The sequence below is a fragment of the Merops nubicus genome, unplaced genomic scaffold, assembly GCF_000691845.1.
Source record: "Merops nubicus isolate BGI_N331 unplaced genomic scaffold, ASM69184v1 scaffold11502, whole genome shotgun sequence".
Classification (NCBI taxonomy): Eukaryota; Metazoa; Chordata; class Aves; order Coraciiformes; family Meropidae; genus Merops; species Merops nubicus.
The window spans coordinates 1-17592 of NW_008594449.1; the positions used below are offsets into that span (position 1 = coordinate 1).

At 35.8% G+C, this 17592-nt stretch overlaps 1 protein-coding gene across 1 annotated transcript; it reads left to right on the top strand.

Moving 5' to 3' along the window:
- Positions 1–969: 969 nt before the first annotated feature.
- ERMARD (ER membrane-associated RNA degradation) lies at positions 970–16955 on the top strand. Its single transcript, XM_008935793.1, has 17 exons — positions 970–1138; positions 2260–2399; positions 2911–3012; positions 4787–4876; positions 5677–5774; positions 6369–6505; positions 7884–7998; positions 8550–8652; positions 9117–9146; positions 9660–9728; positions 10541–10711; positions 11589–11672; positions 12501–12571; positions 13286–13414; positions 14831–15040; positions 16028–16141; positions 16796–16955. Exons 1-17 carry the CDS (start codon positions 970–972, stop codon positions 16953–16955), a joined length of 1992 nt encoding a protein of 663 aa, XP_008934041.1.
- Positions 16956–17592: the final 637 nt, after the last annotated feature.

Genomic DNA, 17592 nt, shown 5'->3' on the forward strand with positions numbered 1-17592 from the left:
CGAGTTTGACTCCTGTTTCTGATAGTGAAACGTGAGAGGACTCAATATAAGGTGAAGGACTGAATGACATATTTTATGAACGTTTTGGGTTTATTTTTAATAGCAGCTAGGATATTCCTGGTGGCAGCTATTACCTGCTCCTCATAGGAACTGTCATACTTGCTCTGTGCTGTTACCCATATAAATACGTAGTTCCTCCTCCAAGCCATGATTTCAGAAATCACGTACTGGGAGGGTCAATCCCACCACTTATTTAAAGAGGAAAAAATGTTTTTAATTTAACTTCTGTGGAATTTTTATATTTGCTGTGATGCTGCACTTTCAAACAATTTTTCTGCCTATTCTCAGATTAATGAGGAAGTGTGACTTTTTTTACTAAATCAGAAGCGTTTTCCTCCTTGTTAGCATGAGCAATTCTGTCTTTGAAAATTCTTTCATTCAAATATGTGCTTCTGAATCAGCCTGTGTTTCTGTGTAGACTAATGTTCAAATAATATGTATGCTTTGATGCGTCTGCTGTTACTACCAGTTCATAAAGAATTGACATGTTCCTCACCACCACCAGCACACCACCCTGCAGTGGTTTTGCTGCTCATAAGGACTGAAGCTCTCAGTGTTACTTGATGTAGCATCAGTTTCCCCACAAACTCAGAAGCTAGACAGGCTAGAGGTTATATATAAACAGGGATCTTTTTCTTCAGTCTGTCTTGGCATCAGTTCAACAGATATAACCATCCAGAAATATGCCATCTTGGCACTGTGCAAATACAGCAGTTCTTCCCCTAGTTTTCTTTGGTGAGTTCCTTTCATCATGCACGTTGATGAAAGTTACATTGCAAACTTTAACAACTTCTTTATGGATGCAGTATTGCTATCTGTGTATCTGTGCTTGTGGTTAGGCTTTAATAATAATTTTCTTTGTATGTAATTTCTTAATGCAGGGACTCTTTTTTTGTGTGTGTGTTCTAGATGACATCGTCAGATTCAGTCACTACTTGTCTTTCTCCACCTGTGCATTATATGATTTGCAAACTTGGATTTGAGAAGAAAAATACCTATGATATTAACAATATTTTATCTGAAAATGGTGAAGTGCGTTGGCAAGCTGTAGCAGAGCATGTATATTACCTTGAATCAGGTTGGTGTTTACCTGCTCTAGTAGTGACACATTTAAGACTGATGCAGAATTTCAGTACAGCTCATAGCAAACCTAGTTCAGTTACAACATTTGATTGCAGTACAGCATTAGCTTTGCTGCAGATTAGGGTACGTACAGTTCATACCTACAAGGAGCTTTAATTTTTTCCTCTACATTTGGGATTTGCTTATTGCTGGTTCATAAGATTCTTGTGTTCTGTGCTATGTAATTAGCTTCTCCTTTGCTTTCTTGTTCATCTTGGTTCACAACTTCATGCTTCTACGTAAAGGGGCTCAGTTCTGCTTCTCTCCTACCTCATAGCTGATTTCTTCTCTGTTCTTTTTACCCTTTTTTGCAGCAAGTTTAAAATGCTCTCCATCTGTATTTCTGCTGTTGCTTCCAGTTTTGTTTCCCCAACTTTAGCTTGTACAGAAGTACTGTTTGGTTTCCCTTCTCTATGTAGAACATTTTATAATTATTTTTTACCCAAAACAAAATATTTATGCCCTGATGAACTTGTTGATATTTTATTTGCCAAATTGCATCATGCAAGTTTGCTATTAATTTTCAGAGATGGCTAAAGTGATATATTTCTGCCTTAACCAGTATCTTTCAGTAAATTGGAAGAACTTATTTTCCTATAAAACTGTCCCACCAGAGAGGAGCAGTGACACCACTCAGTAAGGTACCACGTCCATCTGTGTTCTCTAAAGGGTGTAAATGGTGCAACTTGGCGGATACCTCTGAGCCTGCACTAGCTTCCAGCTTGATTAAGTGGAATTTGTGTATACTAGTAGGTTCTTCCCAACAAAAACAGAACATAATAATCTTCTTTACAACCCTATTTTCTTGCATTAAGTTTGTTTTGTTTTTTGGTTTTTTTTTTTTTTAATGTGGAAAAGGTACTTGGTCTTATTTCATTTCACACTACACTTTTACTTTTCCATATGTTATCTATGTGGTCTTTTGGGCAGTAAATCATCGTGTATTAATTGTGCTAACATAGTCTGTATAAAAATCTTTGTACACAAGCTGTAGCAGGTTTGACTCCTTGTGAATTTTAAAATATTGGACCTTCGGGAAATTTTGTCTTCTAATCACCTTCTGTTCTTTAATTTAAGATCAAAGTGTGGATTTTATCAAAAGCATCCGATCGTTAGGACCTGTATGTGAATCTGTGAATTCGCACCTCAGATCTCTGACCAAGGAGCAGTTTGTGTTTCAGTACGCGCTGTGGTTTCGCTGGACAAACTGCACAGAGGTAGGGAGGTGTCTGTTGACTATCTGTATCTCGTCACATGAACCCTTTGTAGGAAGGCTATGTGAGAATACACAGAGATATCAAGGAACCAAAATGCTTAGAATTTGTAACTAATTATACTTCTCTGATACATAGTTGCTTCTAATTTTCCTGACTTTGTAATTAAATTTTATGTGAGTTACCACAGAGAACATAAGGCATGTTAGGCCTGTTCTAACCTAAGATAGATTTTGTTTTTCTGATAATCTGTGCTTAATGCCAGGTTTTACTTTGTGAAGTTATTGTTCATAATTTTTGTAGGCAGTAGATACAATGCAACTAAAAATACAAGAGGTGCTCTAGGACACTTTCTTTCCAGACATCGCTACATTTTTATCTCCTTGGGATGGTTTTCTTTCTACATTTAATAGCAACTATCACAGAGGAATATTTAGATTTCTCTATGGTTTTGACAATTTGATTTTTCCTTCTGAATATTTAACACCACATTCTTTCTCTCCCCATCATACAGTTATTTATTGAAGTATTCAATGTTCTGCAATATATGCAAACTACTGAAGTTGCTCTTGGCTTAATGAAGCTAACGTCGTGCTTGGAGCGAGCCTTGGGTGATGTAAGTGCCAGCATGAGGAGTCTGTTGCAGGTTTGATTTCATGAGATGGGAATGAACTCTTTGATTTAATTGCATGTTTAAAAAGTCAGGTTGCCCTCTACCGTAGTAGTACACTAATAGCCCAGATGCATTTTGAGTTGGACAGATGATCTTTTCCAGAGCCAGTTGTGTTAATGGAAACATCTTTTTGGTGTCTTTCACCTGTGCTGATAGATTTGCTTCTGTGAGCGCTGTAACAAACTATTTTCATTGAAAAAGAGTAGTTTGCTTTGTTGGAGTGCATATAGTAGGTCTCTGCTGTGATTTATTTAACTGGAACAGGGAGCAGCATAGTTTCCACAGAAGATGTGATGATGATGATGTTACTTCTGTGTGGAGAGACAGGAGCATGCAGCTGGAAATGGGCTGCTAGAGAACTTCTCAGAGTTCTGTTCACAGGGCATGCATCTGTTTAACTATTTCAGCATGAGCCTTGTACTGCAAAAACATCTAGAAGTCAGCTAACAAATTCTTGACCTAATTGATCAGCTGGATAGACATGGGGTCCATCCTGTAGTCCAGAATGTCTTGTTGACACATTCCCTCTTTCCTTTACCCTGTAGTAATTAGTAAAGGTATACACTGAGTTGTTAAGTTTGGAGAGTAATAATACTGCAGAAGTTCCATGACCAGCATGAGACAAGGAGTGTGTACGTGATGTGACTTAAACTTGGGAATTCTGACTGGTATTAAGAACCTTGTGTGGTGTATCCTTTTTTTGGTGATAGCACTGCTTACGTTTGTTCAATCAAACTCCACAGCCACCTGCCTTCTTTTCTGGTATTCTGTACCATGTCTGAGTGCAAATATTTCAAGACCTAGTAGCAAGCTACGCTGATGAACTGGTGCAGGAGCCTTTCCACCTTTTTTCCCCTACCTCTATTTTTGGGTTTTAGCTGGATCAGTTCCGTGATCTGAGTAACTGCATGACCACGGAAACAGATGCCATCCACTACTGCAGGTTAGGGAGAAAGGAGCAACAGCTATTTTAAAAGAGGCTTTGCTGTTGGGGTGTATTACTCACGGATAAGATAAAGTGGCTGGTTATTAATTCTCTATGAGGATTTCTGGAGTAGGAAACGCCAGAGAAAGAGCAATGGGCTAGTTCACACATAGGCAAACCAATTGGCCCATGAATGGGGAGTGGTAAATTTTCAAGTGTTGAAGAATTACCAAAGACTGGAAAAAAAAAAAAAAAAAAAAAAAAAAAATCAGGGAGAACACAAAGAGTGGAAGACTTCGTAGCAGTTGAGGATAGAGATACTGAGATTGCACAACTACAGTAAAATCTAGTTTAAGGAACAGCCAAAATCAGAAGACAAACCACAAGTCTCCTTTCTTTAACAATGAAACATCCATCGATTTCTAGGGTAAAAATGAAGTGTGGTGTCCTGGGTAGAGGTTATTCCTTTCATTACATGTTCTTGTTGTGCTTTACTTGGTTGGTTGATTGTTTTTTTTCTTGAAGAGAAGACCAGTACATACACAGGTACTATGAAAAGCCTAACTATGGCAACATTAAATAGGAAAATCCAAACTTTCCTGATGTGTCCTGTGAATTTTAATCTCTCATGAAATTACAGAATTTAAAGCCTTTTTAAGGATTTGGTGGGTTTTGTTTGATTAATGCTTTTATAATAATAAAAATGGTTTCTGTGTGAAGTAGTCAAGTTCTATGTCTGAAATAAAAAGAAGTGTACGGAATTAGTTCTGTTATCTGGTTTTCTTTTAATAGGTCTATTTACTGATTGGTAAAGATTGCCCTTTCCTTCTAAGAGACTTGCTTGCTTCTGAGCAACTTGCAGTTGTCTTTGGAAAAGCTGTAGTAAGTACATGGTTTTGAAATAAATCATAAATACTGAGCTTCTTGCCAAATGGCAGGTTTCCAAGCATAGGCTTTTCCTACTCTGAAGGAGAGTTTGCGAATTCTGGAATATATAGGAAAAACTTTCCTTTTTTACGTGTTACCGTTTGGGGAATATATGAAAAATACAGTGAATATTGTGAATGGAAGTATTTTAAGGGCACTTTTGCAAGATCTTTTTTTTTTTTTTCTACATGAAAAACCTACATGTGTAAAACTTAACGTCTGTCAAATGGGTGAGCAAGTTGCAGAGTTGTCTGGCTCTTTCTGAGTTGCACTGCTTGAAAATGTGCAAGGATTGTTTCTTGTATTTTGATGGCATGTGGAATAGTTCAGTTCTTACAGTTCAGCAATAAATACAAAGTTTCCCTTTTTTGGGCTAGTTATCTGGAAATGCAGCTTTGAATGCAAGTTCCACGTTTTTTGTTAATTTGTATTATGTTGGGTCTATATTATAAGAAGTAAGAGCTAAACTTGATCTTATTTGTTTAGCTATCATGTCTGTCTGGAATGTCTAATAACTAGTTTTGTTCTTCCCATATTATATTCTATATACATACAAGTAAGCTGAAAGATTTCCTTATAGACAATACCAGGAATTGCAAATAATATGTTGCTGTTACCATGACAAGCTATGGCCAGTCATCCTGACAGTAGATATTGTAGTTTCTCCATAACTTCTGACATTTTCTGTCAGGGAAAGATACAAGGTAATAAATTATAGATTTCTTCATGCAGTAATTATTGTGTTTATTAATTAGATGAATGTACTGAGAGTATTCTTTGGATCTCCATATGGTCTGAATCTTCGTAATGTTTTGTGGCATGGGTTTGCAGCCCCACAAGAAATTCCTGTAAAGTAAGTTACCAAAAAAAAAATCTCATTTTCTTACCGTCAGTTTTGAGAGTGCTTGAAAAGCTGTTAGTAAAACTTATATGCTCTTATTGGGAAAAAAAAAAAGCACAAACTAAAAAAAAAAATGTCCAAAGGCCTCTGACAGTATCCCAGCAGCTTTTCCCTGCTGCTGCTGCTTCTTCTGGGAGGGGCTTTCCACAGAATACTTCAGCCCTTATTAAGCTGGTCAGCTTTAGGACCAGTGGTTTTTTTACGAGCAGGAAAAGCAAGAAAGCTAAACAGTAATTTTTTCATACACAGTTGCTTGTCTGTCAGGACAGTCAGGAATAACTCAGAAATACGGGCAGAAGAATGGGGTTGGAGGAGGAGCAATAACAGCCAGTGTAAAATACAGTGGTTCTTTTTTCCTAATTCTACATTCTTTTCATGCTTGTGAATGCAATTAAGTGCCCCTACTCCAAAAAGATGGGGAGCATAGGTTTTTGGATATTTTTTTAAAGAGTAAGAAACGTCTTTGTCCTCAACCCACAAATATCGATTCTTTGCAAAATATTTAGTTGTATAAGCTTTTCTAATACATTATGGTATTCTTCCTAGATACTGTGCTATGCTGCTTCTTTTAACTGCAGGATTGGGTCAGTTGTTACAGACGTATCTTCTGCAAACTGAATGCATTTTAGTACATCGACCTTATGTGATCTTTGTTAACTTAGATGAGCTTGATGCATTTCCAGGCAAGTATTTAACCATTAGCAAGTTTTGATTATGCTATATTTGCTCTTGTTTCATTGTCCAAAAGTGCTGTTAAAGTAATGTATTCCCCACAGTTCTAAGATGGAATCTTAGTTAAGATAGCTGTATAAGCTGTCACTAGATGAATCAGACATGTTTGTAGGACAGCTTTTCAATACGTAGGCAGTTCCCTGACAATTGAATCAAAAAATACTACATTCTGAAATAACTGTAACACACTGAAATGTGTAACGTTACTACTTCTAAGAGACTTCCACTGTGTGTTCCAGTTTTTTGATGATGAGAGTTCATTTCATGTAACAGTCATTTGGTTTGCCTCTACAAAGTCTGATTCCTTCCAGAATCAGTGGGTTCCAGCTGAAATGGTCTCAGCACTAGTGCCCTCCATCTTACTAGGAAGGTAGTATTAAAACAGAGGAAGGGATGGTGACATATCTTCAGTACACTGGTGCTTTTCTCAGGGACGGACTTGAAATATCAGATTAAAATCTTTCCATCTCCCTGGCTACAGACCTTATTTTGTTTATTCCTACTGTTTTTAAAGCAACAACCGAATATGGGGAAACGTGGTGTCACTAGTGGTCGCGGTCAGTTTGTGCAATTTGTCGGTGGAACATCTGTTCACAGAACTGAGACAGTGCTTTTGGGAACCAAATTAAGCTGCTAACATTCCATTCATCGTGTAGTCATCTTATAAATCTTATAGCTGTTGGTTTGCTTCAGAAAAAACCCTTCTGCAATCAGGTTGCACTTGGCCATTTTAAACCTTCTCTTGCATAAGGTATTTACAATGTGAATTCATGAGTATGAGTTTCATTATATGGTAGCATTCAAGTATCAAGTGTTAATTTATTATGCTAAATATCAGCAGAGAAGATTGATGTAGGAACAATATGCTTATGTTCAAATGTTGATACTACTGTACTGTTTCTTACTAAATTAAAATTATTAATGTATATTACACTTTTTTTAAGTATTTGAAGTAGGTGGAGAACAACTCAACAGGAGCTGGGTCCAGTTGCTGTGTAGTCTTTTAATCTCAGTAAAAAGTATCAATGATTTTTTAACTGTTGTTACCCTGTAATTTTATATTCACTAAAAATACAATCTCACAAACTAGATTGCTGATCTCGTCTGATCTGATTTTTCTGATCATCTTTCTGATGATATGACTACCGCTGTACATGCATAGTTAAAATAAATTAGGACTTTTAAGTCTCCCTTTACAAATGCTGAAATAATATTATCTTTTCAGTGAAAATACTAATTAGTATTAATTAACTATAATAGCTAATTAATATTAATTAGTAAACCTGTAGATTGTATGTAGTTTATCAATGTTGTTTTGATAACTTGCAGATCTTAATCATGAAATGCTTTCCATAGCTGAAGAGCTAGTAAAACTATCCAGTTTTGTGTTGAAAACAATGTTACCATTTTGGATGGCTGCTTTAACAGCTTTCAAGCAAAGCAGGTAACAGTCTTTTATTTTTTTTTTTTTTTTTTAATTGTATATAAAATAATATAATCTGTGTTAATAAAATAATAACTGTACTTGTAGATTCCAAAGCTTTTTGCTAAGTCGGTTGCTTAACAACATTGTTATCCATTTTTATGGTGTTATGGTTTATGGACTTGCTATTTTGTGCCAACTAAGATTACAAATTCTATTTTGAAACTTAGAAAGAACTATTGCAGATGTAGCCTAAAAGGAGAAGTTTACAAAGCAAGTGGAAACAAATCTTTCAGATGATAACAATATGTTGAGCTTAAAAAAAAAAGTACATTTTTTTGTTTTGCTGTCCCATGCTCCACATTTTTGTAAGTTATTCTTACCTCTGAGCTGGTCTGAATTTGGTGGTCAGCTTCTGTTGGGCAGAAATAGTCATTTATTGTTTGTTTATAAAGGAATTTTGATCTAGGTTGTTGGTCTGAGAGTGTGACTCAGAGATGGCTCTTATTTCCACTTGGAATGTTTTTATAAGGGAGGAAAACCCCTTTGGGTATCTCTGTTATTTTTTTCAGGTATGCTGACTGTGTGATTCTTTTACTTCCTCAGCTGGAAGTTGGACTTAGATTGCTCTTCACTACAACTAATAAGTGTCCAAACCGATTGCTAACAGCTGAGGTAAAAATTCTGTCTAAAACCAGTTATGATGATTTAGGGTTAACAATATTTACAAAATAGTTATTCTAGAAGTGTGGTACCTACACATTTACAGACTTCTCTCCAAAAATTTTTCAAATCCATTGTGGAACATGATTTATAAATTTCCAGTAGAGTTTCATTAATGCCTCTTATGTTTTTGTAAAGATGCCTTCCAGTAAAAGAAATCTGAAAAGGTACTTGAAGGTTACTGGTCAGGAACAGTGGTTTAGGGTGGAAAGTAGATAATGCTATATTTATTTTAAAAAACTTGCACCTAATCCAAAAATCCTGGTTTTTTTTTTTTCATTCATAAGGGTGGGGGTTTTTTTGCTATTCATGCACCTCTGGTATCTCATGCAAATAAACAAATATAGTTTGGTATGTATGTCTAGTTCATTGTTTTCATTTGAAAATCAAATAATATTAATTGTCTTTTCTTCTAGTCTTCTGCTCTCTACACCACTTTTGATGAGGTACTTGTGATTATTTTCTTTTTAAATATATATCAGTTTCAGAATTTAAGCATATGCATGTTTTCTATTACTAGAGACCAGAAGGCACTTTCTTATGTTGTCTAGGACATTATTTCTACATTTTTTCCAAATAGAAGATAATGGGCAGTAAACATTTTACTTTTGGAATCCTCCAGAAAATATCAAAATTAATACAGATTTTAATGAACAGACTTTTTAATTTCTTCTAAATGTTTATATCTTTAAATTTTTAATCTTACAGAACCAAACACTGTTATCTTTCCTAAATTCAGTTATGCAAAATAAATACAAATAAATATTACAAGCAGAGTTGCTCAATTTTTCAGTTGTCTCAAATTGTCTCTCAATAATAATGGGACATCTTGATTCTTGAGTGGCTGAAGTAATTGGTTAAAGATAGGTAAGCTAATTACTAATTACTTTAGTTTGTGTTTTTTCTTAGATTGTTTGGCTTTCAGTAATAAGTTTCTCTTCAAATTACTTTTTTTCTAGATGCTAGCAAAGTGTTTGGATAATGAAGTCATCAACCAACTTCCTGCAGTTCTTGGGGAACCTGCAATGGCAAGTGTTTTGAAAATTTTGTAGTTTGTTTTTGTTTTGTTTGCTTTTAAACTTCATAATATATTTATGTCATACCTAATATTTATTTCCTTCACATTTGGAGTTCATCACCAGCATCTTAGAAACAGAAACTTGTTACCCTTTTTCATAGTGAAGGATACAAAGTAGTACCTGGTAAGCTGTATTGGGTTAGGCTCTAAGACTTTCTTTCTGAAATACAGAGGTCTCAGAGACATTTGTCTTTAGACTTCTGAATATCAGTTGAATGGAGCAGAAGAAAAATGGTGAATACAGGAAAAATGAAACTTATTTCTGAGGGTTTCTGGGGCACATATTATGCTACCTGGGCAAATGGCACAAGAAACCCTGCAAACCTACCAGAGCACATCTTTCGTCTTGCCACCCAAACAGATAGTGAACATGAAAACTACATGTGTTGAATTTCGATGCCTTGGGGCTGTAGGGTAGACCTGAGTTTGTCCTGTTGCCCGAGGCAGTGGGGCTGTGGAGGGCTTGGGACACAAAACTGAAGGAAATCGCTTGTTGCCTGTCAGGGAATAGCATGTATCTTAGTTTTGAGTTTCCTCAGAAGCTACCGAGATGACAAGTTGCCTGTTTTTTGGTTGGTTTTTTTTTTTTTTTTTTTTTTATGTGAGCACAGTTTGTGTTGTGTTTCCTGACCATCTAAATTTCTCTTTCCTATAGACATGACCACATACTTATCTTTCAGACTTATTCTGTACACTGCATATTTTCTGTTCTATGTGAATAGATGTAGAATAGAGTCCTACACATGGTCTATGTTTCCACAGGAATTTCTTTGGGATTTCTTGAACCACCAGGAGGGTCCACGTATAAGAGATCGTTTAAGCCATGGAGAAATCGATCTAGAAGCATTTCCCAGAGAAGTAGCCAATCAGATAGTTGCATTTGCAATTACTCTTCTCTGCAAATTCTCAGATGAGGACATGCTTGCTTTTAAGGTAGGGATCAATATTACTCTCTCAGAAGATTATTTTTTTCAGCAGTTTTGGATGCCAAATCCGATTTTAGAGCGTCTTATAACTGAATCTTAATTGACAGCAGCTTTTTGTGGAAATGAAGTATTCCTTCAAGTAAAAATTGCAAGTCTATTTTTATAGTTTTGTAGTGAAATAAGTACAGAGTTTTCAAAAAGATTACCCTTTCTTACTGTACCTTAAGTTTAACTGCTCCTTATTCACATGGTTGATCCAGAAGTTACAGTGATTCCACTTAATTTTGTCAAATTGTATCAATACCTAGCCTGTTTATCTGTTGACTTTTGAGAGGTGTGTAGAACAGCTGTAGCTCAGCCACTGTGGCATGTAATATTTGAGATTTTATTTCTCCAAGACACTATAAGTAATGGTGGCTCACTAATGGAGGTATGATTTGTATCCACACTGTACTGGGAATTTGTGAACATTTTCTGTCTAGCAATGCATGTTTCTTAACATCAGCAGTTATTAACAAGAAAATGTGAGAGCAAATATAATATCTGGGATTACTTTGTTCAGCATCATACATCAACCTGTGAGATAAATCTTCCATTTCTTAGTTGCAGCTCTTTTTTAATTTTCTCAGTACATATGTTGCATGTTGCTGCATTAAGAGAATACTTGATTGCTTTTCTGTCAGGTTTCCCTGCTGAAATGTGTCACAGAAATTAAACTTTACACAGCTGCCGTGCTGACTGCTGCTTCCAGCCCTCAGACGTTTGGAAGTCTTTATTGCCTTCAGTACTGTAGGTGGCTTGCATAAAATTGTGTGTCTATGTCTGCATATGATTAGGACAGTTAAAAAGAGTTGTTGTGTATTGTCTGTGATTCTGTAAATCAGGAGCACGTGGTCATAAAACCCCTGATGAACTGCGCAAGTCGCTACCGCTCTCGATTTCATCCGATTTCCCGACTCAAGACACAGGTAGGTTTTGCCAGCTGTGAAAGCATTTTGCTCCTTGGCATTGTGGATCCTTAAAATGGGTCTAATTGTTTTCTACATGCTCCGATTGTCCTAACAAGTTAAAATCTTACTTTTTTTTTTTAATGAGTTTTTTATTTTTATAGTTTAGAACTTACAGGAGAGTTGCTAAAATGGGCTGTAATTAAGTGTACTCCTGTTTATGCAGTTGGTGGTGTGTTTGTGCTCAAGATCACTGAACAGCTTGATTCTTAGCCAAGTGTTTGCTTTCTGTAGTTTTCTTGATCTCTTTGTGTTTTCTTATCTCAGGAACACTCTGGTCATATCTCTAGGGATCTTGGATTAGGCTATAACTAAGGTTTTTATTGAATAAAAGCCAGCTAATTAAGATTCTGTCATTGTTGCAAAGTCTGCTTTCAAGTGTTGTGGTAGTTCTCTGCTGATCAGTTTATGAATTATTGAACTGCTTGCAGATGTTCCTCTATTGATCTGAGACTGGAATGTAGACATACTTAGTACTTCAATTCCAACAGCATTCAGATGATACGTTACAAAGTCATCTTACTTAAATTTTTATATTAAAAAAAAAGAAACAAGAATAGTAAGCTAGTTGATTCAGATAGTGATTTAACATGAAAGTGTACATCCAGACTTTTTGCCCTAACATTAACCTTAATAACTGATGGTGGCTTACACAGTTATCACTGCTGAACAAGTATCTTACTACCTGTTGCAGTTTTTTCTAAAATAGCCACCAATAAAAGTGAAATATGTTGTTCTGCCTGTCAGAGGCTACACTTTATGTAACATTTTTCATTATATATTTTTGAGGTCCTGGAATGTATGAAGAGTATTCACTTATGGCCTGAATTGCCTGAGGAGCATGTTCAAACAATTAAAGGGTATGTATATGCTATTAAAAAAGATAGTTCTCAAAATAGTTACAAAGGATACAGGATTTGAGATGGTGAAATGTCTCTTTGACTACTTTACTAGGAAGATGATAGACACCATAGGGGTGAGAAGACCCCTTTGTTCTTTTTAGCTTAATCTGTGCTATACACAGTACAGGTTTTATAAGAGCTATAAGCACTGTGCTAACTTGAAGGGGATGACAAGACATCTGATATATACAGAGGAGTTAGTGACTTCATATTTTATTTCTGAAAAGATGCTGAAGGAGCTGTTAGGAAGTTAAACTCGATCTTGAATCTACCAATTGGTGGAAGACTACATGAGATATTACTTAGAAAAAGAATGTAGCATTGTCCTGTTATTTGAAAAGGAAGAAGCCATAATGTCACTGGAGAATATTGTACTTGTTTAGAACTGAGAGGTGAAAATTTAATGTGTCTAGCACATACTCAGTGTGCTATAGGATTTTGATGATTACAAAGGCTTCAGAAGGCTGCTGAGACTGAGAAGAGCTTGGGTTTAGTTGGCTAAAGAAAATCCTGTCTATAAGATGCAGGAAAAAGAATTGCAATATCAGAGAGGGAGAGTGGACATCGAGTACACTGCTATCAAAAAAATCTGCATCTTGATCTATGCCATTTGAGAAATAGTAGATTCTATAGCTTTACCACCTCAAATATTTTTTTTCTTTCATTTCTAAGGTTGGATGTAAATACTGAAGCTAGTACTTTAATTTTGATGATATCTGAAATTGTATCCCAGTGGCAGCAGTATATGCCCCAGAACTGCTATAGTTCCGAGGATCCAGTCAGTAGTGTCCTAACAGAGAGGTGAGTCTGGTTTCCTCTTGGTTCCTGCTGTCAGCTTCTGCTTGCAGCCCAACACAAGAACTCTCAAACCTAAGCGACTCACTTCCCTGTTTTTAGAGCAGCGCTTGATATGTTACGTGCACTTTTCTAATGCTGCTGCTGATTTACTCTAAAAATCTTAAGGATGCAGCTGAACATCAGCTTCAAAATGAAGATGAGACATTGTAGGTTGGGCCCATTTTTACAGTAGAGATTTTACTTGGAAACTAGCATGAAGAAATGAACCATTTTCTTTCAGATAGGGAAGCAAAATGTTTTAAATATTTATGTGCTGACTAAATTATGTTGGTTTTAATCTGTTTTGTGTGCTACAACTGCATGAGAAATTTGGCGTAATTTGCTTGGTGTCATAGCTATGTGTGGGACATTTGAAATTGTAATATGCTGCTACCTAATTCTGTTCTTATGTGCTTTAGTATCAAGATTCCAAAATAGAAGATAGTTTTACTTGTTGTCCAACTTGGAAATATGTTAGTTCCAATTATACCTAACTGGCACTCTTAGACTAGTTGCAAGAGTCCCATGGCTGAATTAGTATGTTGGAACAAAACTCTCCCAATTAAACCTGTTAGGCATGGGCAGGGTAGTGCAAAGAGGATTTTATCTGTTGCTTTACTTATAGTATATGTGTCCTCTGTTTCCCACCCACCAATCTGCACTTTTCTCATTTATGAAAAAGAAGCCTTATTACTAAATTGTTAAACCATTTTTAGAGTTTTCTGCCTTTATCACTTTTAGTTGTTAATATTTTGCTGTCTCAGAGATAACTTGAGCATGAGGGAAGAAACGTTTCTATAAGAAGGGAGTGTTTAAAGTGATGTGTGGCAGATTAGAATACAACAGTACAAAGGTATTTGTTGCTTTAACAAAGCATAATCTGGTGTGGTGTTGATTAAAACAGTGGCATTACCACCTGCATTTTACAGAAGGTTGTCTGCTTCTCGCTCTGCCCAGAAGAAAGACCACACACTAATGGGAGTACTAATTAATACCATTTGTTGGAGTGAGTTTTATTGCGATGGCTGTTAATTCATTGTGAATTGAACTATGGTGGGAGGCTTCAACCACAGCCCTGCTGTGATGTGTTCAGTGTATCATTTCAGCCAGGCAGTTCTGTTTATTGTGGTTGTATTTCTTTGATGTGAAATGGGAATAATATCCATCACCAGCAGCTCTGCATTTATATTCAGTAAAGTGATAAAGAACGCAATCACTATCCCTGCTACATAGATCCTAGCTTTTTTAACTCATGAGGCAAGAGTAACCCGCTTTCAGAGTTAAAACGTTATGAATCAAACCACACCGAATATGAAACGTGTCTTATGTTAAATCCAGATAACAAAAGATTGACATTAACTCCTCCTTCATGTTTTGGAGGCTGCTGATTGAACTGTGTGATGTTCGTATTTGCACACTGTATTCTCCACGACCTGTTCTGGAAATCGTGGTGATACTCCGTCAGATAAGCACACAGTGCCATCAGGTGTCCGAGCAAGTTACTGCCAGCACCGAGTCGCGGTACAAACAGTGGGTGAACAGGACCCTGCGCTCTCGCCAGAGGCATAACTACCTGCGAATGCTGAACAGGTCGGGTGGTGGTTTCTTATGATCTGGTGGTTAAGGTTGAGAGGGTGGCTGTATGCTGCTGTTGCTAGCCTTCGGTGGTTTGTCCTAGAAGTATAAAGTCAAAGGTGTTCATGTCTTCTTGTTAACCATTTTAGAGTTAAATATCAACCCAGATTTCTATTACGTAGCAAAGTGAAAAAAAGAAAAAAGAAAAAACAAACAAACAAAAAACAACCACAAAACACAACAAGAAAATCTCAAATTGGAGAATAATTTGATGTTTATTATTAGCATTTCTAGATTATTTCACTGTAAGTTATAAGCTTTCAAATATAAACACCATGTAAATCTTAGACTGTATTTTTTAGATGCTAGCTTTTCCTATTCAGGCATATAAATGCCATGGAAGTTTTATCTAAATGCAATAGGTTAAAATGATTTCTAGACTCTACCTGCTTTAGTTCTGCTGCTTTTTATCATTAAGCCTGGGTCAGCATCTACATATATAGAAGAGAGATTTAGTATTCCATTAATTTTGTTCCTATTCACAAGTGTTTTCCAGGGATTTACGAATCTGCTTTAAGAACTGGGAAAAGTGTAAATATTGTGTTCTTGGACAGGTTACTTTCCTGAAGATGTTAACCGTATTGTTTAAGAAACATAGCTGAAAGTGACAGCTGATGATACATATTTGCAATTCAGTTAAACTCCACTTTTTTGCCTAGGGAGTAATGGGTGCTGGTGAGGTTTCCTTTGGAATTCTAATGTGTTATATGTGCTTCTATTTTTTGTCTCTTTTTGGGGTTTCGTAGTCTTTGTTTATAGTTTCAATACTTGCTCCACTCTCTGCTGAAGGACATTTCATAGTCTTTCCCAGCCCCACCCAACTATGCAATATCCAGCTATTTAGGATGAATGCAGAAGTATGAAGAATTTTTTTTATATTAATGTTTTCTATTTAATTTGGGTTTAGTTAGTTTCTTTTAAAATACTTTTGCTTATTTCCAGCATTAAATTTTTGCCTCCGGTGTTGCGGCTTATCTTAGTTTTGATTACTTTGGAGCTAGTCAACATTCATTTGGTTTGTAAGAAGAATCCTTCTGATTATCTGCAGTATCTAAAGTGAGTATCTAAGATTTACTTTGTGAAAATAGGAACTTGTACACATTCCTTCTTGATCTGTAATATAAATCCTGTAGAGAAAAAAAAATGGAACAGCATGACTTTCAGTACGTTCTCATCATTGTTTCTATCATTATAGTTAGCATTATATCTCAGACAATGTTCATTCAAGAACTAAAATAAATTTTGTTGAAAATATATTGTCCATTTATTCACATTTTTAATTTTTATTGAACTCTTTCTTAGTATAGACAGAGAAGGATCACACGCAAAAAAATTTAATACATAAAAACTGTATTTAATGTGTTGGTAGTTTACTCCTTGTGTGCCAATAAACAGCTGGTTGCATATTGTAGGCATGGTGAAGCATTTGACTGCAAAAAGAAAGGAAGCCATCGGGCAAAATTCTACCACACATTTTATCACCACATTCTTTCTATAGCAGTGTTTAATTGCAGTACTGAAAATTACTGCTTCTGACTGTGAGAATGAGGGACTGACTCTCTTCCAGAAGTAGAAGACACCTTAATGTATTGATCATCCTGAGGGAGATTTGGAAACATTGGCAGCTTTAAATCAAGCATTGAGATATTGTTCTTAATTTCTTTTTAAATCTTTTAATGAGTTTTTCTTCTTTGGTTTTATTTCTTGTAGGTTTTTGAAGTCAGTCTTGCAGTACACTGAGAACTTGGTGACGTACACAAGCCCTGAGAAGAACAAGTGGGATGAAACTATGGAGCTTACAAAGAAAGCTTTGATGAAAATAAAGAAAAATGGTGACAGAAAGCTAATGTTAATGCAGCTAGCTGCATAAATTAATTTAGTTTAAGATTATTTGGACATTTTTGTATCTTAAGAGTTCTGGAGTCCTCAAGTTGGAAAAGTCTAATTCAAAGACAAGCTTCATCAGTCATTGTCAAATTTTTAACATAAACTTTAGTTTTTTTATGAGAAGATGGCTGTCAAGGCTGGAGTTGGATGATCAAGCATCCGAAGAATGGACTGTTTGTGCAATCTAGTGAAAAAGATTTACTGTGAGCTAAATGAGGATGATGCAGATTCTACTTTAAGTATATTATGTGTTTGATGGCTTGGTGTTTGGGTGATTTTTCATTTGTTCGGTTTTGGTTTTTTTTTTTTTTTTTTTTGTAGTTTTCTATTATACTGAAAATATCTAAGAGAAGAATGTGAATAAAAGCCCTGGAAGATTTTAAATTTCCAAAGTAATTTTTTATTTTGATATGTAGTGGAAATAATGTCAGACACTGTGATCAACATGTTAAGAAATGAGGAAGAAATGAGGAACACTTAGCATAAAGTAGTGCTCATTTGCAGCTGTGGTTGTTACTAGTTCAAAACAGTCAGATCTTGTACTGAGGAAGAGCTGATAACACCGTAACCAGTTGTTTATATACTAGGATTTAAAGGAAGCAGGGTGGAATAACTTCTGC